Raw genomic sequence first — 24,970 nt, 5'->3', positions numbered from 1 at the left:
AAGTATCTTAAGTGACAATCCCCGCAAAAATGAGGACTTAAATTTTACGAGGTTTTAACCAAAGGTGGTGTTGTTCAGAAAAAACACGTTGGGTTTTTACAAAATTTCTAAAAATACATTTATAACTCTTTTAATACATCAATGTTTTAAAAAAAAACTATATATCATTTAAATGTTTGCCATGTAAAATTTATGAAAAAAGAATAAAAATAAAGATACAAATTTAAAGATTCAGGAAATTTTAATGTTTTTAACTGCGTTTGTGATTTATGGGTTAATAATCATACAATACGGGGTTTCCAGGCTAAAACAATGCGTATTCATTTGTAATTTAACATAAAAATTGTTTATTTTAAAAACGACCAAAATGGAAATTAAAACATGATTATATTATTTATGGATAATTCAATTGTAATGGAGTTACGTAAAGGTAGCTCAATACGAATAATGGGTCCGCATATTTCGGCTGGAAAAGAATAAGTCCACTTCAGGCCGTTAAAATTATTTTTTCTTATATTTTCTCAGATGACCAGAAGCCATTTCGGACAATAACTTCAACCAATCCCCTCGAAAAACAGACCATTCTTATATAGAATGTATAAATAAAAGGGAAAAGTTATCACATTGATTTGCAACATTACACCAGCAGGTGATAAACTATGCACAAAAAGTAATTTGAAAATATTTTAATTTGACTGATCTTATTTAATAGAACATACATACAAAGTCCGTATCATCTAGCTTTAAATGATGGCCATTTAAGGGAAATATCCAAAAGATCAATATTTGACTACTTTCATATCCTGTGTTTTTCCATGGATGGGCAGGTTTTGTAATCATTGATATATACATGATGTGCAAAATGACAAATATTATATAGGCTTACTACATACAGATAGTGCAAACTCAAACCAACACTATTTTAAACAGCAATTTAAGTAAAACTGCATTGGTTTTACTCATTTTAAAAATTCAGCTATTCTACCCTTAATAATATTGTATCAATCAGGAGAAGACTACCACAGCAAAACCACAAGCTTGGCCATTAAAATAAACAAGGGCTGTCAATATAACAGTTGTTTTCTATTTTAACTTTCTCAGAACTTTGATGGAAAATGTTTGAAATTAACTAAGGGAATATTTCAATTTATATACATATGATCAAGTCTTCCAATTTTTTTTATGTTCGCATGAGCCAAATTTTTCATTGAAAATTCACAAGTTATGAGCCTTGACAGTGACCTCCAAGGTAAATACTATTATATAGTTTCCGCGGGCGTCTGGGCCGAGTGGTTAAGGGTCGTTGACTTCAACCCACTTGCCGCTTCAACCGCTGTAGGTTCGTATCTCACAATTTGGACTTTGGATTATTTCATTGAGGAAGCTATCCGCTAAGCTTACGGAACGTCGGTGGTTTTTACTCAGGTGCCTTTCGTGCCTGAAATAATGCAAAGGAAGGGCGCACCTAGGTAAATTCACCCAGGTACTTCACCAGTAAAATCGGAACGTTGCCGATATTGACCTATACTGTTTCAAGGGTGACGTAAAACCCAAAACCCAAAACATACAAATTAAGTTTCAAAATTAACTTTGCAAGCAAAACTTTAACCTGTATTAAATCAGAAGTTTAGAGGGTTTCATTCTTTCTTTGCTCAAAATCCATGCTAGAGTTACTGGCCTTGGGAAAGTGACCCATTTTTATGATCCCAAAAAGTGTGCAAAGTCTTTTACATATGAAAAGAATGCGGATTTCAAACCAAGGTGAAGTTGCAAAGCCATTAGTTGCACGAAAAAAACTTTAGGTTTTTACACTATGAAGAATTCCAGGTGTAAAGGATAAGCCCCATTTTCTTCAAATAGTTAAGCTAAAAATAATAACTGCCACTGTAGATCATCAATGGAATTTATTCCCATAACTTCTAAGTTTCTTGATTTTAAAAACAAAATGTGTAATGGAAATTACAAATGCAATATTTTATTTTGATTCAACCCATACCATGTTATAACCCCAAGACAGTCCTAAATATAATGTATCAAGTTTGATAAACCACATAAACAAAAAAAAGAGTACATAAGTTGGGCTGTAAAAGGTCACTAAGAATCACAGGGATTAAATTGACAAATATTTCTCTTCCTATGAAGTTAATTTCAAAGTCAATAGCTAACAATAGAATAACAGCAAGATCAAACTTGACCAACACTAAATATATATAGGTTGTATAAGCTAGTTATTGAAGTAGGCAATGCATATTTAATTTTCAGGTTTTAAAGTACAATTTGGGTGTCTTCAGCACTGGTTTAATACCTAACTTTCTGAGTCAGATACCCAGTTCATATGTTACTATGTTCAGTGAAATTCATGATACCCATTCACATGTTACATTTGTACAGTGTTTACTAAATATGCATTAAATCAAAGCAAGAGCCTACATATTATCTTATTTTTTGTAAATCAATGGTAATTAATTTTAACCCAAAATTTCTTTCAAATTTATTTTTATTTTAACCACAATAGTCATGGTGACCAGCATTACTTCAAATATAAGCAGAAATAACTTTACATGTTAGGACACTAAAGCGTATTATCAACTTTCATTTACTTGTACCAAGTAAAACTATTTTAGGATTTCTAAGCTTTATCAGGCAAGTATGCAAGCTTAACTAATTAATAATTATCTCAAATAATGATAAAGAAAATCATTCACAAGAAAAAAACAAGAGGCCATAATTTGGCCCTGAAGACGCCCTCCACCTGTATATAGGGCCCCCGGGGTGAGGCCCAATTTTTTAACCCAGGGGCTTTATTTGATCAACTTTGGTAAACACCCATTTGAAGATGTTTCAAGATAAATATCTAAAGCTCGAGCTCTTTTAATTTTTTTAAAGTTTTTACTATACACATTTAGGGAAAAAACAATGACCCCCTTGTCTGGCAGGGCCAAAATTTTGTCCCCGAGCTTTTATTTGAACAAAATTTTTTGGTAAAAACTCACTAGAAGATATTTCATGCTTAGTATTCTAAACTCTAGCTAAAAAGAAGATTTTTAAGTTTTTACTTTTAACACATATACCCTGAGGTGGGCCAATTTTTAACCAAGGGCTTTTATTTGAACAAATTTTGTAGACGACCTATATCTAAGCTGTAGCATTTGGGTTTTTTTAATAGAAGATTTTTAAAGTTTCTACCATATACAAATAAGGAAAATAAATGCATTTAACGCTTTACATTGCTTGAAACCAAGTGATTAGCCTTTTCCCAGCAGTATACAGCCAGGCTATTGAGGACTGAACAGGCTCCACCACTGTTTGTCTCACTAACTTTAAACTTTCATCCTGATGTATAATGTTACCCAAAATGATAAATAAACACTTTTAAAAATATGAAAGCCAGGACATTTCTATTAAGAAACTCTACAGGCTTAGGGTTGATATAAATTTTGCATCAATGCTTTCATTTTGCAAAATTCAAAAACAAATAGGTAACATCTAAAAAGCATTTAAAGAAAGGCTGCAAGTCTTATTATGTTGTCATGAATGACAAAATCCCATAAATAATTTCATGTTAAAGCAAAACTGTTAGTTCAGACATTAACAAGTTGAATTAAAAAATCTAACTTAGGATCAGGAACCATATTCCTAAACAAAAATAATTATGCAGGAATTATGCAGCTTGTTCTATATATATGATGCTTAATGTGAAAACAAATGCCCCCAGTTGAAAAATGCAATCATTTACAATGTAAATTATAACATTTCCTGCAGATCTACATCTATTCAAGACTGTGAAAAAAATTAGACATTATAAACTCATTGTTAATTAATTAAAGGTGCTATCTCATTTAGGGTAAGCAACAGTAATAACATAGATGCTGTAAATACCCCAAATATTCAAATTTATAAAGGGGATATCATTCACAAAATACTGGTGCCTGATGTGGCAGAAAATGAAGTAAACAAAATTCAACTTGTTACATCCTTAATGCATTACACAATATCTCACACAGTAAATTTTCATGTTTCAGAAACAGCTAATTTTGAAATTTATCAAAAATTACAAAATTGTACAAGAAAAATATCTAAATTTCATGGAAAATGATGCCAGAATTTTAAACCTATGTACAGCCATTTTGATTGTGAGTGTTGATAGGAAACTAAAGATTCTGATTTAATATATAATTTAAATTGCGCGTGCACATGTATTTCATATGACCAGTAAAATTTCTATCAATACATCTTTTGATAAAGGTCACAACTTGCAGCACCAATACATATGTAGGTTTCATGAATTTGTCACCATAAGGCTGTCGCCTTTCACAAAACTTAACATTTTGGACAAAACCTGGGCAAAACCTTAACCTGAAATTACACATACTATAAAGTAATTAAAGCATTCCATGAGAAAGTGTTCCAAACACAACTTAAACTTAATCTCTATGTTGAATGCAGGTATCTGATCATATACTGATGATGGTCCATACTGTACAAGTATTGAACTTTTGAAGTCTAACCATAATTTCAACATTTTTGCAGTGGTGAAGACTTTAAGACTGCTATTTGGCTCTGATTGATGATTTGATTTGATCTTTGCTGTAGTAATATGTCACATAATTCTCCATCCCAAATTTTATTTTAAAAATTAATAAACAAGGTCAAAAAATCCTTATTTCATCTTCTGTAAATGCATGTAAATCACATGATAAGTCTTTGTTCATAACATTTACTTCCCACTTACAAGAGGCTTTCAGATCCACTTATACTTTGATCACTGATCTTCTATGTTTTATGCCTTGGAGTTCAACTGTACTATTTCTAGTGGTTTTTTTTATACATGTACTTAGTACACAATGTTTACAGTATTTGGCACAATCTGTTGGACTAGCTGTAGCTGTAAGTGCTAGCAAAGCTCTTCAACCCCTGTGAACACTGGATGAAACACATCTTTCTGTTTCTTGTCATATACCCTAAAAACAGAAATTATGACATTTATTCAATTATATATGTATATAAGAATTGAACAGTATGAAAAACATCATTTTATACAGTAACAGTCCTGTTGTTTAAAGAAAATAACCAACTTTATGTTAATAAAATATCAAAATATAGTCAACCGTAATTTCAAAAGAATGGTGTTGATCCATTAAACATCTACAGAAATCTGTCAAAATGCAGAAACTTAGTTTAAACTTTATTTATTCAATAAATGCAGAAACTTAAAATTTGAAATTAAATCATCTTCTAAAGTATCTCCTTTGAGCTACTGTTTAATTTATACTTTCTGTTTCAATATCCCATAAGCACATTACATTTGAAAATAGTAAAATCCCTCTAGCTATCATGGCCAAACTTTAATAGTAACTTTGCTTTTGAGGCAGCCTGTAATTATGTGACCTTAAAACACTCAAAAAGACAAATATTTGTGCAATCTATCAAAAATAGCCTAATTACTCCCCCAGGTCATGACTTACACTATACCCCTGTTCCTCATATACAACCCAAAATCCTTAAACATCATCCAAACATCACAAGTACTGACAAAAATAAATTTTATGAAAAAAAAAAATTATGACTCTAAAAAATGAGCCGCGTCGCGACAAAACCAACATAATGGGTTGCGACCAGCATGGATCCAGACCAGCCTGCCCATCCGCGCAGTCTGATCAGGATCCTTGCTGTTCGCTTACAAACCCTATAGCAAACAGCATGGATCCTTATCAGACTGCGCGGATGCGCAGGCTGGTCTGGATCCATGCTGGTCGCAAACCCATTATGTTGGTTTTGTCGTGACACGGCTCAAATTATAATTTTTATAAAAATCATAATAATACCACTGTATGAAATGATGGCTACTTAATTTTTTTATATTCCAGTTTGAAATGAAAACCTTCAAATTTATGACATATTCATAGTATAATATTTAGAAAGAAGTTTTCTCATATTACATTATGACAATATATTATACACATGTACATCACAAAATTATACAAACATGTACATGTACTGTATTAATATTAACTTACAGTCAAACCTGTCTGTAGTGGCCAGTAAGGGAATTGAACTAAAAAAAAATTATGGACAGTGACCACAAACATCCAGGTTGACGTCACATGAATAAGTGTAATATGTATATAAATTTATATAATTTATGTATAAAAAATGTATCAAGTACAATAAACTTTAAAAGCTTGCTTTAATATGATTTTTTTTGGCAAAATGATCAGCAGCTTGTACTCATTCATTATATTTTATATATCACATATATTTATTTATTCATATTAAGATTATATTTAGTTTTAAAGCAAGTAAATAAATGTCAAAGTTCAGAAATGTTCAATATTCAGGAGAGAAAATGTGTGAGCAGATGGATAGGGCTATTGGTAGGGCCATGGAAACATGTTTCAAAGGTCCCTGGTTCGAGTCCTGATCAGGTTGCAATTTTTTCTCAACCTGTGACATTTAGTGCAGTCCAGAATTTAATTCACATTGCTCTGTTACATGAGAAAAACTTCAAGAGCTGAGGAGTACAATCATGTATATCATGTTTCAGAACTATTCCCAGTTGCACTGAGAAAATGTGAAAGCAGCTGGATATTTCAGTTGGTAGAGGGTCCAGGGTCAGACTGCTTTTTTCTCACTCTATGACATGTACAGATGATGTACATGTAGCACTACTCCACTAGTAACAATTAACAAATATTGTAAGACATGGGCACCTTTTTTGGGTGAATTTTCCTAATTTCTAGACATTTAATTATTATGTCAAAATCATCAATGTTTTGAATGTGTCGATACAGTATCCATAATTGATATATAGACAGAAATTTTGAGGAAAATATCAATGATACATCATTATTGTTTCTATCAATGAAAAAAAATGTTGAGATAAATATTATACAAATTATCATGATATAAATACTGGGCTGAGTTGACACCTGCTTAGTAGATGCAAAGCTTATTTAACAATATAAAGCTTTCAACAAATAGAAAATAAGATAGAAAGTGGCTAGCCGTACGGCTAGACAAAAGTTCTTGCCGTATGTGGGTAATCATACATGTGAAATCTCCCACTTTCTGCAGCCATATTTTTAAAGATTTTTCTTAAGATAAGGGGTATTTTCACAAATTAAAGAAATCTCCCAATAGGCCTATTTGATGTTTGAACTTCCTTCTTTGTTTCTTAAAAATTCTAAAATCTCCCTCTTTTTGAAGAAAAATCTCCCACTTGATGATCAAAAAAGTTCACAATTACGGGTCATATATGACTAGCACACTGTATTGTCTAGCCGTACGGCTAGTCTTGCCACTTCCAAAAAGAAATCTTAGCTTCACACCCTTTGTACATATAATTTAAATTTGACATCAAATTATGGTAGATCTCTATATAGAATTTAATGAAAAGCATGTTTCTTACTAGTCAAAAGTGAAAAGAACAATGAAAAACATACCATGACAGTGTGTACTTCGTCAAACAGAATACAGATATTTTCCTCTACGAATATCACCATTTTCGCTGGAATCCTTATCTATGTAAGTGGCAGAAATCTGTCTAAATCCCAAATTCTAACACTATCGGAAATTTTTCTATATAGACAAAGAAGGCCCGAAGCGTGCATTATTCTGCAACAATGCACTCGCCGTTCTTATTATCTCCCTGTGTATTTTCACATTGAGGGCGCCATTTTGTTTGAAAAATCTGATAAATAAAAACAATTTTTTGTCGAATTTTGTTGTGAAAACTATCTAGAATGATAGAAAATGGTCTAACTAAGAAAATAAATCCGAACACCAATATCTTTAATTCAGTCGTTAACGCTGTACAGACGTTTAAAGTGGTGTTTATGTGACGTCACAATGTAGCGCCAAACAGCACGTGCAAAACAATCAAAATCAAGTACGCTATTTTAACGTCGCAGACGAGTTAAGTTTTACATTTATTTCACTTTTAATAATTTGTATTTCGCTTGGAAAATTATAGAATGAAATAAAATAAACAAACAAAGTTTTATCAACGTTTTCAAAATTCGTTATTCTCAAAATGTTTCTACACACGGTAGATTTAACGACCGTTTTTTCAACCCACTGGAACGGCCTTTAAAGAACGTTTCTATTGGAAACTCTAAGGCGAAAACAAATTTAACCGCCAAACATAAAGTCCAACTTTATAATAATAATTATATTTTTTTCATGACGTGTTAGAATGGAAATAGATATTAATTCTTCGTGCATTATTGTACAATAATGCACGTTTTTCGTTCAAATGCTTTGTAATTAATCACTCAGGCCTATCGGCCTTCGTGATTATATTACTACGCATTTGAACTCAAACCGTGCATTATTCTACAACAATGCACTCAGAATTGATATCTATTTCCTAAACAATTGGGTTTTCTTTAACACCAAGTTCACTATATAAATATGTTAACCCTTGAAAACACAGAGACTTTCCCGATCATGTCTTTGCACACACAACAGTGTCATTGTTCTGCTCAATGATAGATTGTACCACTGCCTTTTGAAACGGTTTAATGGATCCATAATTGAAACGTTTTGCAAGCTTATCGAAAGTTGAATTGTTAACAGTCGCCATTTTGTTTACAAAATTTTGAGGAATTACCCGTCTATTTATAATTTTGTACACACGTCATCTGTTTCAACCAATGAAAATGCGTATAAAGATTTTCGGGCGATTTGGATTTTGGAAAACTTTCATTGGGCGTTCAAAGTTCACTGTAAAGGTCAATATCATGAATCGACACGTTTTAAAGCAGCGGTCTGAAGTAACGGGAGTGTATTCAGTAAGCTGCGAAGGGAGCGTATTTTAAATTTAGCACAGTAAGCCATGAAATGTAATTAGTTTGTTTGTTTTTCTTCATTTATTTGATTAATTTTGATATATGCAATAGAAAAATTATTTAAAGAAAATAAAACATGAATGAAAAAGAACAGTTAGATGGTACATATGTAATTCAAGTCAATTGAAAGTATATCAACAACTTACTGTTTACGACTTGAGCCTTTGAGGTAAGTAAAGATTTGGCAGATTTGCCGAAGACTGTGCTGAATATATTATTCCAAATGATAAAACTTGATATTAAAATGTTTATATGTTTATATAATATAAAAATATAAATATAAGCAAAGTACATATTAGAGTAAATTATACTAATTATATTCAAGATAAAGGTGACAAAACAGAAATTTATTTTTAAACTGTAATTGCCTTAAAAATCAAAAGAATATACATGTATACTGTATTTGCTAAATATCAAAATCATATTAATTAATTATAGAATTTAAAAAAAACTGACTTTGCTAGGCATTGCTTGACTTTGCTAGACATTGCTTGACTTTGCATGACTTAGTAGGACCACAGGAACTTGAAATTCTATCACTATTAACGATAATATGCAAAATATACCCCCCTATATACTAAAAAAAACAACACGGAAATTGTAGATCAACATGAACACTTATAGTTACTACAAGACAGGTAAAACTGAACTAAAGCCGTGACGACACTGTTTACACAGTGTCACAAACTTAGCTTATCAAAATTTCTTCAAGGGCAATAAATTTTATGAATATGGTTATAAACAGGAGTACAGGTAAAGGAGTTGAAAAAAAATTACATGTATCTTTAAAAAAGCTAAATATACTTCTCAGAAATAAAATTGTAGGCAGAAATGCTGCTTATGTTAAACCATTGATCCTTTATTCTTGTCCATAAATTGAAAGAGTGCATACATCATGTTGCTTGTCGTAACCGATAAATGAATTGTGTCAATCGTGCACTCTAACACTTTTAACTATGAAAAACTCATGGTCATTAACTAATGCTCGATTTCTTCATTCTATTAATCAACAGTACTATGTCTGCTAGTCTTTATTGTTAACTATTGTTAAGAAGCAAGTATGTATAATTATGTTCGCTCAAATATCCTGATGTTAAAATGAGATGTTGTTCGATAATTATTAAACGCTTTCCACTTTAACAATTTTAATTCTTAGAATACCTGTTTTAAAATATTAATTCCTGCCTTGTTGTCTAAACTTATTATTTTCAAATGCCCAGCTGATAATGATTTAACGGATATACTGCTGCGATCATCAAAATATATATGATTATATTAAAGTTGATTGTTTTTATGATTTATAATATATAAGTAGTCGTCCTTAGAATTTACTTTATGGCAAAAATAAAATCTTAAAACTACAACTTATTAATCTATACACAAAGCAAGATTCTTTAATCGTTGATCGATCCATATTTATCTCATTAAAGTTGATAGAAGGCTTGTTGTATACAAGCAAAATTCATTACCTAAATTATTTGAGACTCTAGTTTTTTCAATATTCAGAGGCAACCAGGGACTTTCAAATAGAAAGATGTCAATTTTAAAGAGCCTGAGGCAACATACCAATCAATTTATCCAGGTACTTTAAAGTAAAACTGTAGTGTTGTTAGTATTTAGAGATTAGCTCCGCCTACTTGATTAAATATGCACACTCTGTTAACTAGCTCTAGCTCTCCTTTCTCATTGACAGACACTTTAATACATTAAACATGCAATATAACAAGACCACTGTTAATACTTCTGTAAATAAATATTAGAGTAGTCTTTTGATATTGAGTTTTCTTTACAGTACGTAAGAACTATTTGAAATACCCTGGCTGATTTATAATTATGCATGGCGTGCATCTTTATTCAATTGGATAAGTGAGAAGCCGAATAGAATCAATTAATGGAGTACTTTTGCTAGTTTTGTTGAATTGAAAAAATAATCGAGATTTAAAACTTTGACACATCTTCTATCCTGTTCATTAAAAAAGTAATACAATATATGGGTTTTTAGGGGCCGTTATTCGTCATTTAAGCCGATGGGAAAATCAATAGACCAGCCTGACCCCAAGTCAGACATTCCGAAATCAAGCGGCTTTATGATCTAGATCGCATTTGGATACTTTCTGTCATTTACAGTGCATCAAAACAACAACGTTCTGCTTTCTAACTTGACGATTTTTTTTCAGTTTACAGAACTTTAACTCGTATCTATAGGTGATTTTATTTGACCAGTTATTGCATATTGTTCTTTAAACTTTTGTGACATGGTATTGCATTGTAAATATCAAACAGAAAACAATGACATAACATGTCAATAGCTTGCTCAAAATGCTCTCGGCGTCCATAAATAGAATCAAGGTCACAAATGAGGGCCAAGATGAAAATGGGGGTGGAGGGCACCTTTACATGCAGGCGTACACACTTTGTCAGTTAGCTTCATACCTAATGTATGCAAAATTATATCTAAAACCTTTGCATTTTGCTATATGACCTGATAACAAATTATTCATAGTGACACATTTCATTCACACACTCAATTGCTCATTTGCTGAATCTGAGCAGATGAGTGTATGAGAATCCAGTGCATGATGGAGGATGTTATTTTTTTTTGTTTGAACAGACACTTGAAAAGAAAAATAATTATGTAAATTTTGTTGCTATTTTGAAATTTCCTCTGTCAAACACCTTTTGTTTATTAGTCCTATAAATATGACGGCGCTTTGACATATTTTTGCTTCTGGGCCAAGCAACAGGCTTGACTGACATAAAACTATATCAAGCCTGTAACATCTAATTTATTGGACTACAGTCAAATATAACCATGTCTTTTCCGACCCACTTAAGACCTATAATATGGATGTCATGGTTCAGAACTATTAACTTATTAGGGGAATCCGGGTCAGCTCGGCCCTAAAACATACTCGGCCCCCGAGTCAGCTCGGCCCTATTCCAACTCGGCACGGGTCAACTCGGCCCACTTTTAAAAATGGGTAAAGGACATCAACGGACTCCTATTGTCACGGGCTATTATTATCAATCAATGTGTATGTTTGTTAAAGATACCGATTAATTAGGTGATAATTATGATTGACTCATTCATTCAAATTTGATTAGTGACCACCTGAAATTAATTAGAAGCTTATATGCTGTTAAGTAAACACGTTTTTGTTTCATATTTTTTTGAAAATTACTTTACAAACAAAATGCATCTAAGGAAACACATTTATATTATATCTATATTCACAGGCACAAGTATCGAACCTGGGAAGAAAAAATATGAAGTTATTTTATCAATCTGTTCATATTTTTTCTTTCCAGGTTCGATAATCGTGCCTGTGTCTATATCAATTTTATCGAATCTGCAAGACAAATAAATTACTTTTCTTTCTAAATATACTTTATTTCCGCAGAGGTACAATGCATAATTATATAATAATAATAAGATATTTCTTATTATTCATTTACCTTTACAACATGCAAAGCAAAGTAAATACGTTATAGGCCTATATATTTTTGTAAAGTGGGCCGAGTTGACCCGTGCCGAGTTGACCCGTGCCGAGTTGGTATAGGGCCGAGTTGACTCTTTTCCTTATTAGGGGAGATAGTGTGTAAGCGGCCGGATAGCTCAAGCGGTAAGGTATTCCAAGGATCTCGGATGCAAGTCCAGGTCAGGCTGCACATTTTTCTCACCCTGTGACATGTGGCGCCCAACATGGGACCGTGACTGCATATAGCTCAGAATTTAATTCACATTGCTCTGTAACCCTAAGAAATCTGAGGACGAATTCCAATATATAGCAGGGGAGTATGCCACGGTTTTGAACTTTTCACTAATTAGGGGAGTAATGTGTAATGGCCGGATAGCTCAGCCATTAGAGCCGTGGTACAGTATTCCGAAATTCCTTGGTTTGAGTCCTGGTCGGGCTGCACATTTTTCTCACCCTGTGACACATACTCTATTTCATGTTGATCCATTAATCTGATATTTTACAGTTTGTCAATTCCCATGTAAATAATATAAATACATTAGGTCTTAACAGATGACTGCAAAAGTGTATAGCTAAGAAATTAACATTACACATCGATTTGAATCTAATTATATATTAATGCATTTAAAGAATTTATTCAGTAATCACTAATGATTTTAAAGAAATTACATACCACCACTTTTAGAAAAAAAAGCCTTGATAATATAAAAAACTATAAATCTAACTTCAAAAGAAAAGTAAATTGAGATGTTTTTTCTTACAGGAAAATGTAAAAAGGTGGTCTGAATTACAGGCGTGAAGAAGGAAATATATCTGCGATAGGTTGTAAGGTAAATTATAAATTAATATGTCATTAACTGCTTGACCATAATTCACTTCAAAATACAAATTCTAAGACTATTTATACAATTATGATGTCTTGAGTCCATTGTTTAAAGTTAAAAAGGTTAATAAAACTATAGCAGAAAGTTCTTTTTTCTCAAGTGTTGGAAAATAAACTGCACATTTTCTAAATAAATTTTTCTTAATTAAAATTTTGATTATTTTAAATTTTTAAAGAATTTCACCTATGATAGACATAATAGACAATTTTTTTGCTGTTATTTTGTGAAGAGATTCAAATGAAATTACCCACCTTCGTTTCTTCTTTCGTCAGATCAGTTATATCAAATGCCTTATATTATTCTTCCCAGCTGAAAGGGCTTCAATGGACAAGGGCAGCAATGGAGTTGTTCAGAATACCGCTGTACAACAGACATCAGTAGTAGAGCAGGATGGGAATAGTTTGTGTAAGGAATGTACAAATATTGCCGCTGGGGAGATTGGTGAGTTGACAGGATCTCAAGAAAACCAAAATCATCATCATGATCATGAAGGCAATCATCACAATAATCATCATGATGAACACTTCCATAGAGAGGAACATCACATCAATGAGAAGGTATTGAAGTTTTCAACATTCTCAATTTTACCGTTTTGGGCGTTCTTTAGGGATTCTGTTTTTCTCTTTTGAACTATGTTTCTATTGACTGGCAATTTACAGATTTAGCTCTGGGGAATTACACCTTATACATTGTACACAGATGTACGATGTGCTTTTTGCATGTTTTCAAAACTGTTTATGGTGGAATGTTCCTTTACTATCTACCACAGATTTTACAAAATTAAAGTGTTTGTAATGAAAATCTATAAATTTAAAACAGTCATAGTAGCACCTGCCTTAATAAATAAATAAAGAGTATTGCTGCATATTAAATTAACATATATTTTTGTGTGGAATTATTCATATAATGATATTTAATCGTGTTTTGTTTGTTTTATTTTATTTAAATCCAAAAAAGACTAAAACATACTTGATTGCTTTTACATCCCATTCAGGCAAATTTACCAGAGCTAACATCAAATGGTGTTTAGCCAGGTTTTTCAAATTCATGAGTAGGTACAACATATGAGCTGCGTCAAAACAAAACCAACATAGTGAGTTTGCAACAAGCATGGATTCAGACCAGCCTGCGCATTTGTGCAGTCTGATCAGGATCCATGCTGTTCGCTATCAGTTTCTCTACTTGTGATAGGGTTGGTAAGCAAACAGCATGGATCCTGATCAGACTGCGCGGATTGCAGGCTGGTCTGGATCCCTGCTGGTCGCAAACCCATTATGTTGGTTTTGTCGTGATGCGGCTCATATATAGGTAGGTAGGTGGCTAGTATTCTCAGGCTTTACACTTATTGTAAAACTGACTTGTAAGGTTTATGTAGCAGGTGATTTGGTAGAGAGGGGAATTATTAACATTAAAATTGATATAAAAAAGTTTTTCCTTCTGATACTTGTCAGTATTATTTTTCAAGGTTTAATTAACAAATGTAAAACAGATAAATGTCGAAACATTATTAGTAATTAGTCATATTGGGTTCTATTTTACAGATATCAAATCACAACAAAATCCTCACGTCTTTCATAGCAGGGGGCTTTGCTGGGGCAATAGCCAAAACAACGATAGCACCCTTGGATAGAACCAAGATCAACTTTCAGAGTAAGAAATTATGTTTGTCAAATCCTTTTCTGGGCTACAGCACAAACTGGTATCCATTTAAGCTTAAGACTTTTCATTAAATACTTTTTACAAGAATTGAGAAATGTTGGACACACCTACATGCATTGTATTGTAGAAATCTTGCTATGCATTGTAGTGTGCATATGCATATTATAAAGTTGTGATAATTTCACAAATTGTGATTGGCAAAAAATTAGTGAATACAATGAAGCTTTGCAACAATTTTCATTTTTTGTTTATTTTGCACAATAAAAATGATAATCCTGGAAAGTGGGTTAAGGAAATGATCTGACAATTTGCACAAGTTATTGAGATCTACATCAAATTGTACAAAAATCTGGGAAATCTGTTTCCAATCCCTTCATGACAAAGAACCTAAGTGGAGTCCCTTTAATATCATTTTCAAACACTTTTATTCAAGGATTAGTGGAGCTATCCTGCTGAAACAAGTGACAGCATTGATATAGTGTAGTAGAGATGTTCTTTTTAAACTTAATACAACTTTAATTTCCAATGCCCACAACTTACAGAGTAAAAAAAAAATCTGAAAGTTGTATTGATATGATAGGACAATATTCAAATTTATTATATATCTAATAAATCTAACCAATCAACAATTTGCATTTGTACCTCAAGACCATCAAATATATTAACGTATTGGATCAAAAAAAAATAATTTTCATATTGGACGGTTGGGTACGTGTTCACTAAAGATGCTGGTCTGGTTTCTGATTTTAATTTCTAACAAATTTAAGACTCATACACAGCTTGAAAACTCATATTGGACTCACCTATCGGCTTGTTCAATGGGACTTTTCAAGCTGTGTACTTATCCAAATATATTCCCATATTGTACAGTAAAATGTAAATTAACCTATAAATATTTGTGTTTCAGCCTCCAATACAATGAGATTCTCATTTAAGAAAGCCATACAGTTCCTCATCAAGACTTACAAAAGTGAAGGATTTCTTGCCCTGTGGAGGGGCAACTCTGCCACAATGGTTAGAATAGTCCCATATGCTGCCATACAATATACTGCTCACGAACAATATAAACTGCTGCTGAACAAAGGGAAAAAACGAAAGTAAGTTCCCTTGTCAGGGCCAGTCAATATATATATATATTTTTAAATATCCTCTTGAACTTGTCAGGGCCGCGGCTGGTGAGCGAGAAAGTGTATCTTGGCTAGCTTTAACCTTCTCCAACCCTTCAAGAACCATGTATTGGGTTTATCCGGCTTTTAATGAGTTTAACCATGTTTTTAGATTATTTAAATGGTGTTAATCTTACCTTTTCCACTATAAAACATTGTCTGTATGCTGCGAACCATGTGACATGATAAGATGAGATAGATAAGTTAATCCAGTAAGGCTTTATCCAGCAGATTATATAGACAGAAGCAGGATATAATGATTTGCATGTTTTTCCAATGTAAGGACAACTCTGTCAAGTTTGTAATTAAGATATCTTTATGTTGTCATGATGCAACACATTGCACATGTACAGTATGTGCAAAAGTCTGTCGGTCTTGGACCTCGCCAACTAAAAATCAGAAGGGCCGAGGTAAATTTGAATACAGTCAGTCCTCATGTCTGCATAAAATTTCAGCCAGTTTGAAACAAGTTTTGGCCTTCTAAAATATGCAAAACTTCCAAGATCGATCTTTTTTTTTTCATTTTTGCTTGTATTCACAGACCAAGATAACCAAAATCACCGCAAGATACAATCAGTTTTTGCTAAGTTATGTGAGCCACCATCTTGTCTTGGATAATTTCCTTACCAAAACATATTTTTTTCTCCAGTTTTCAAAATTAAACCTTTGAAAGATGTATCGTTTTCTTGTGAATTATGCTAATGTTTTATTTATTATGTTTCTGTATATTTTTTTTCATATTATCTTATAGTTGAGTCTGATAATTCATATTTGCTAAATATTTTTGTTTATAATTATGGCAATATCCCTCCCCCACCCCTACAATGAAATACCTTTCAGAGTCCAGGCCGGGAAAAAATCATCATGGCCGGAAATAAATCTAAGGATCCCAGTCCTTGTGGCTGGAAAAAAAAATTAACTTTCACATTGACTGATGTATGCATAACTGAACAAAAGATTCAAAGAAAGGATCTGTGTTATTTGTTGAATGGGAAAACTACTTCACATTTGTCACATTTATTTAAATATTATGTTTCTAAATGTATGTTGTTGCGCCTGTCTCCGTACCTGTAGAAAAGGCAAATTTTTACATTGTTTACCTTGTAGTGGAAAGTTTGGACAATATCTGCTGAGCATACTTTACTGGGTACAAACTATAGACACAATACCCATGATGTGAAATATTACATTTTTTTTTTTGCAAAAAGCAGATTTTGAAAGGATGTCGTTATCAATTAATTCTATGAAGAGATATTATTTTAAATATACAGAAATTTACCACCATTGTTGAGAGCAGCTGCCGGTTCTCTTGCTGGAGTAACTGCCACAACTTGTACATATCCTCTAGACTTTGCCAGGGCCAGGATGGCAGTCACTCATAAAGATAGGTAATATATTTTTATATATCCTCTAGACTTTGCCAGGGCCAGGATGGCAGTCACTCATAAAGATAGGTAATATATTTTTATATATCCTCTAGACTTTGCCAGGGCCAGGCAGTGTCTATTCTAGGACGCGCGATTGCGCGATTCACGCTAGTATTTCACATATGGCGCACAATTCAAAATCATGTGCGTGAAAATCGCGCATCTATAAATAAGATTAATAAAATAGTAAAACTTTCATCCCGCATTATATTTGGTTGTTTTGTTTACATTTACACTGGAAACCGAAAAGAGGTAATTGTAAGCTAATTATAATTATTTAGTACCGTATGGTACTTGTTACGTGAGTTGACGGAAATTAACGGATGTTCCGTACCAACTGGAACTAGTGTGCTATGTCTGACAGTCGGGTGCCATTTTAGTGTAGTAAAAAATAATCAAGAAAAATGAGGCAATTCCTAGCTTGGCTACGATGTAGACATGAAAGATAGGTTGATTGTTTGTATTGTCAATCCATTTATAATAAATCGCGACAGTTCTATAATAATTTGTTTTCGTTTAAAAATTAAGGGGGGACAACTTCTGCTGCCTTTAATAAATATTTTCATGTTAATTATTTCATTGGTTGAACGCCTTAGTGTAAACTTAATGCAGACGATTTAACATTGGCAGTTCATATTGGCACCCCTTGATTTTGAAAATCGCCCCCTTTTTTGAAATAGAGGGGGGAAAATCACCCCTTTTTTTGAATTCCTAGAATAGACACTGGCCAGGATGGCAGTCACTCATAAAGATAGGTAATATATTTTTATATATCCTCTAGACTTTGCCAGGGCCAGGATGGCGGTCACTCATAAAGATAGGTAATATATTTTTATATATCCTCTAGACTTTGCCAGGGCCAGGATGGCAGTCACTCATAAAGATAGGTAATATATTTTTAGATATCCTCTAGAGATTGCAAGGGCCAGGATGGCAGTCACTCATAAAGATAGGTAATATATGTTTAAATATCCTCTAGACTTTGCCAGGGCAAGGATGGTAGTCACTCATAAATATAGGTAATAAATCTTTTAATATCCTTTTAATATCCTCTAGACATTGCCAGGGCCAGGATGGCAGTCACTCATAAAGATAGGTAATATATTTTTTAGATATCCTCTTGAACTTGTCAGGGCCAGTCACTCATATTTTGATGATAAAGATAAGTATCAATGTTTTAAAATATCTTCCAGACTTTGTAAAGGCCAAAATAACTAAAGATGTTCCGTTTCACTAATGTCCATCAGGGCCAATGCAATTTCAGGTTTGGATTATATATATTATATAAACTGCAAACATCCTACTTTTACTTTACTAGGAGTAAACAACCTGTTACATACAGTGCCGAAAGTACCAACAGAATATTTATATTTTATTTTATTCAATTTTAGCAATCTGGTAGCTAAAAGTTATCATTTCCCAATATGTTCAAGAAAATAAATCACATTCAAAATAATTTATTTTGTTTAACATTTTGTCAATATTTTGTTAAGAAAAAGCTTGTGATGACAGTGGTCTGTGTTGTGAAGCAAAGGGAGACCACTGTGTAGGAGTTTTGACAGATTCATTTCAAGTTATATAAACATGTACATTAAATAATATGATCTGACATACATTGTCAGAATATCTAACTAATTGCCCCTGTAGCATTTATATGTGTCTCTTGACATCAGTCATAATATGCTAATCTGGTGAAGACAAACTATAATATTGTAACATTATTAGACTGGCATATTAAAATCAAACATGTTTTCTTTTGTGTGTTGTACAGATATAGCAGTTTGATAGTATGTTTCCGGAATGTACTGAGGGAGGAGGGTTGGAGGGTAATGATGCGAGGCTACACTCCAACGATGTTCGGATCTTGCATATATTCAGGCATCAGTTTCTTTACATACGAAACTTTAAAAATCGTCCATGCAGGTAAACTTTGTGGTTCTTGTGTTGATGTTAGTGCAGTGGCAAACTAGATACTAGAATTACTGTTTTAACACTGTATCAAGTGAGCTGGTTTGACTACATGACTTGCATCCTGAAGTTTTTTTATATATTAACTTTCTGTAGTATTAAAAGTTTTTAGCAAAAGACATTAATTACGTTTTTAACAGTTCTGAAAATGGCTCATTTGGCAATTATGTTTAACCCTAAACATTATATACTTTATCATGAAAGCAAGATCTCAGATTAATTCGACTGATTCACTCACTTGAAACATGTATTTAGGATTATAATTGTATGTCACTGACCGTTTAACATATCTCTACAATGTAATTTATTTCTGAATTTCCTGCAAGGCCAAATGTTTTACTCTCAAGATTTGAGACAACTTTGTTAACAAGTCTACATAGTTAAAAAATGTTTAGAATACACCTGTATGAATTCTAAAAAAAAATGTGCATATCAAGGGTTGACTGTTGTAAGACTATCTTTATTTCATATAAGTTACTGCAGTTTTGCGTTTGACCAAGAATATATAAATAGTTGATGAAAATGCTTTCTTGTTCTCATACTTGTACTCATATTTGTTACCCTTTGATTTCATTCTAATTATTTCAGTTTTAATTGATTATTTTATCTATTGTTAATTACAAATTATATCACACAATTACTTTACTTAAAGCATATATGAAATTTATCTTTCCCATTTTTGAAACAGAATATTCAAAGGGTGTTGACCCGACGCCCCTAGAACGTTGGTATTGTGGAGCTGTTGCGGGTATATGTGGCCAGTGTACATCATATCCTTTAGATATTGTTAGACGACGCATGCAAACTGCTGGTAATATTTTTATTATTAACTTACTGATCACTTGATTTATTATTGAAATATTTTTTTCAGTGAGTATTGAACAAGTTGTATATTTTTATGTAAAATATTTGTTCAAGAGTTTTTGACATGACAGGATTTGAAACATTTTTCTGAGATATGTGTTCTATATATGAGCCATGTCATGGACAAAACCAACATAATGGGTTTGTGACCAGCATGGATCCAGACTAGCCTGCGCATCCGCACAGTCTGATCAGGATCCATGCTGTTCGCTTACAAACTCTATTACAAAATAGAGAAACTGGTAGCGAACAGCATGGATCCTGATCAGACTGCGCGAATGCGCAGGCTGGTCTGGATCCATTCTGGTCGCAAACGCACTATGTTGGTTTTGTCGTGATGCGGCTCATATGTTAATCTGAACCAATAACTTAAGTGCAAATTTTCAGGTCATTCCCGCAACTCATTTAATCATTTATATTGTTGAACCACATCTTCTTAATGTAACCAAATAAATAAAGATAGTGCTATGTTAAAATGTTTTCAGTTTGTTAAATTGATGTGATTGGTGATATTAAGCCATGGAAATGCTTTCATTTTTATATCCCCAAAACTATTTATATTTGGTATCTTGTTACAATTTCCAAACTGTTACCCATGGCCATATAGATGAAATATCTTTTGCTTCTTTTGCTCTTTGACTATTGGTTTAATAATAGGGATCCAGTATTTATATGAAAGTCAAAATACTTCTTTGTTTACACTTTGCTACCTTTAAGACCCGTTACTGATTGTTCAGTGCTATTTTTTCCAGTGTGTATCATGTGCTCTGAAAGCCACTATTGAAACAATATAAAACGCACGCTTGACCTTTTTGAAGAAGCACACAAATATTGATTTCTGAGGTACAATGTGCCTTTAAAGTGTTGACAAAATTGTTTACAAGCTTACAACATATGGAGTACCTAACAATAGGCATTTTAGTTACAAATAATTTTATATATATTTTTCAGGTGTTACTGGTCACTCAACAGATTACACTACTATATATAAAACTGCTAAGACAGTTTATGTACATGAAGGGCTCAAAGGTGGTCTCTATAAAGGCCTATCTATGAATTGGATAAAGGGACCTATATCTGCTGGCATTAGTTTTATGACATTTGAAACAGTACGAATGTGGTTACGGAAATTCGAAGTCTTTCACATAGACAGTGATGACAGCTAGGTGATAAGTTTATAATATTAAGAAAATATAAATTTATAATGTGATCCTATGTTAAAGATGTTATTTATGTGCACATGTGATTTAAAAAATGTTTATAAGAATGTTTTCTTTAGAAAAAGAAATGATTGTTTTGTTTTATGTTATGTAATTATTGATATTTGTTTTTATAAAAGTTAATGTAGGAGTAGTGTTTGTTTACAGTCAAACCTTGACAAATATTTTGTCCATTTTAACATCTCAGAAAATATTCTCATAGCAAAGTAAAATGTGCATTTTGATGTGAATGGCATTTTGTTATATCATTGTATCAAGTTTGTAAAGTTCTTCTTTAAGGTTAGTTGTTGTGGTTAAAACTGCCAAATGTACAATGTATTGGTTCTGGTAAAAGTACACAGAGTCAACTTTCATACTTTATACATAGCTTTTCACATAGCAATTATTACCTCCCCTGGCCACCATTTTTGGGGTAATTCCTAATATATCATATGCTTATGATCACAGGCGCTAGTCACATAATCAAATATTTTACATAACCGGTCTATATATGTACATTAAGATCTTATTATATATAATATTATATTATATATTATATAAAGCCCATTTAAAACTTTAAAAAGTTTGTTCCAAGCACCTGTGCTTATGATAAGATAAAAATCTGTGACAATTCTCTCAGCGTCATGAAAACTGATAAGAATATTTTACATACTGGTTCTATGATAATATTTTGCTGCATATGTATAAAATATTTTGACAATTCATGTAAATCTGCTGTTTATTGATTTATTGATTTTCCATATTCTGTCAATTATATAACATAGAATATTGACCCCTAAAATGGCTCCCACTTTTGGAAAGGGAGGTAAACATTGTAAAAGGCAGGAACTTCCTATTGAGATTTTTTTAAATATTTTTTTTTGTGAAGAATTAGACAAGATTTATGACAGAAAATGACAAAAATTTTGTCAAGGTTGGTCTGTAAAAATAGTTGTTGGTTTGTGTTTATGTTGAATTAGAAACCATTAGGTTTGTGGATTGTTTTTATTATCATTGAATTATCAAGATATGTTACAGAGTCATGTTGTTATCCATAAACTAAATAAATCTAGCTTAAACTGAATAAAATCAGCTCCAAATTAATGCTACGCATTAAGATCAGAAATTCACCAATAAAAAATCACCTTGTGACCTTTCAAACAGACAAACATCTATGAACTTTCAAAATAATGTGGTTTCTAATTTTAACCACTGGAAAACCAGAAGTGAGTAGGTTATTTTCACAATTTCGAGAACAAACATAGTGTTGTCCATATAGCCGGCAGTTAAACTGGCAAAACAATCTTGCCCACTTACAGTTCACTGAGTATATTATTTCCAGTTAATTTGTTTCAAATTACTTCAATCAACAATTTGTTTTACTTCCTAAGACAGCGATATTTTGATATTTTGTCTAATGCCTATCTGTAAAGGACCATTTGATTGCATGGCTAAAAAAAAGCTGTTTTGCTAAATCAGAATCACAGTGAAAGTGAAACAAATACAATGGCAATCAGATCTACATGCAGGAAATAACTAGTGTAGATCTAAACTTTAGCCAGATTGAATTCAGCTTTGATACCCTGAACAGAGTGCAAATGATTAGTTGATCATAACTTAAATTTTGAGAATATACTGTGTACTCAGAAGCCCCCAGAGATATACTAGGTTCATACAGAGCTACTCTTTCTGATGTTTTCCCTCCGACCTTCAATACCGTTCTTATATTCTATATAACAAAGCAACTTTACAGTTGAAGAATTTTTATTTACATGTTATCATTCCTCGTATGCTATCACAATTTTATTTTCTATGATGAGTTACGGTCCCTTTTACAATAGTTTCTACACTATTTAAGACACAGATTATGGGAATATGTAACTTTCGTTTGTTAATAGCCTTGGGAATATTGTTCTAACAATTGCAACATTTTTACAAAAACTGGAAAATACGCATTATCCAAAGATTATATTTTGAATTTCTGTTATTATTATTTTGTTATATAATGTACATGTATGTAGATATATATTCCAGAAAGTCAACGAAAGATTTTTAATACGTTAATTGAACTAATTTATAGTATATTGAATTTATATACATTGATAGTATCAAGAAGGTTTTTTTTATATTTTGACCTATGACCTCTGTTCAGATGAGAAAATTATTTGTAGAGTTATTGCACTTAGTAAAAAAATGCAATTTTCAACTTGTGTCTTGCGTAACTTAAAAAAATATTTGACCTGGAGTCATGAAATTTTACAGGAATATTGGTCAGCATGTGTAGTTGTGCATCTGGGGTTTGCTTGTTTATATTTCTTTTTAAGCATTCTTTAGAATATGAAATTGAGGTTTGAAATTTGTGAAGATCAATATTGGAAAAAAATCAAGATGCCAACATGGGAAAAATTGGATGTTGTTCTTATGCCACTTAAGGGTAGAAGAAGTCATGTAGAACTTCCTTTGTCTGTCCTGTTGTATAGTCAGTAGACTGACAATACAGTGGAATGTAGGGCCATCAATATCCTATAGGCACATTTTTAGTTTTAATGCTTTGAAGGTGAGATTTCCAAATTTCATAAGTTGACCCTTACATTGTTATGTATTGACATATCTGGAAAGGGTCATATGAGATATCTGAAATGTTTGTGTCATTATGAGTGTTACACGTCCTTTCTATTTGTTGATTCTTTCTACATAAATCAAAATTATAAAGAGCAAATTGTCAAGATTTAAATAAATGTTTATTTTGTAATACATAACTAAATGTTAGCTTGCTTTAAGTCCTAAAGCCTTGTCTTATTGCATTTTATTGTCATAGGCTTTTTGATATTTTTAAGGCATAATTTCTCACAATTTCTAATGAACTCCTGTTTCGAAATCCAGATTTTAGTCATTTATTGCCTACATACATGTATATGAGAGATTTAATCACCTGCAAATATTATTTGACAGTATTATTATACATGTACCTCCTTAACATCAAAACTTTTTGTTTCAAAAGTTGAAACAAAATAGGATCAGGATCAAATTTGATACTTCAAATCTTACATGATGAGTTGCAAAAATTTAGATAGGTTTAAAGATATACTATGTAGAAAATTTGATAATTGCTACATGGTCTCTTTGTAAATTTAAAATAAGCATGTTTTGACATCACATGATGTAGATATGTTATGCTTTAAATCCTACACATAATAAGTGGGTACAGTATAAATATATAGTGTCATTAAAAAAAAAACTGGCATTTTTTTGTTTAAGAAATGACCAACTTTACTTGACCCGTAATAAGGAACACAGATTCCAATACTTAGTTTGTACGCTTTTTATTTAAATATTCGACATATTCAGAAAGAATTGTACAGATTTCAATAAATTTGTGCAATAAAAATATTTTACTCAAAGATGAGCATAGTATATCTAATAAATATTCTTTTGAATTATATATATATCCTAGTTTTATTTTATTTTTTTTATC

General features: G+C 32.1%; 1 protein-coding gene across 2 annotated transcripts; it reads left to right on the top strand.

Moving 5' to 3' along the window:
* The first annotated feature begins 10,941 nt into the window (after window positions 1–10,941).
* On the top strand, window positions 10,942–21,916 carry LOC132742653 (mitochondrial coenzyme A transporter SLC25A42-like). 2 transcript variants are annotated; one of them, XM_060731125.1, is made up of 9 exons: window positions 10,942–11,054; window positions 13,092–13,158; window positions 13,522–13,769; window positions 14,754–14,862; window positions 15,779–15,968; window positions 17,309–17,425; window positions 19,236–19,387; window positions 20,121–20,243; window positions 21,248–21,910. In XM_060731125.1, exons 3-9 carry the CDS (start codon window positions 13,536–13,538, stop codon window positions 21,460–21,462), a joined length of 1,140 nt encoding a protein of 379 aa, XP_060587108.1. In that variant the 5' UTR covers window positions 10,942–11,054; window positions 13,092–13,158; window positions 13,522–13,535; the 3' UTR covers window positions 21,463–21,910. The 2 variants fall into 2 exon arrangements, with proteins under 2 accessions (XP_060587108.1, XP_060587115.1); XM_060731132.1 differs by lacking the exon at window positions 10,942–11,054 and adding an exon at window positions 11,212–11,287 and having other exon boundaries at window positions 21,248–21,916.
* Window positions 21,917–24,970: the final 3,054 nt, after the last annotated feature.

This window comes from Ruditapes philippinarum, unplaced genomic scaffold (assembly GCF_026571515.1).
Source record: "Ruditapes philippinarum isolate M1 unplaced genomic scaffold, ASM2657151v2 ctg7259_1_1_1_1, whole genome shotgun sequence".
NCBI classification, from domain to species: Eukaryota; Metazoa; Mollusca; class Bivalvia; order Venerida; family Veneridae; genus Ruditapes; species Ruditapes philippinarum.
This window is presented reverse-complemented; position numbering and strand designations above follow the sequence as displayed.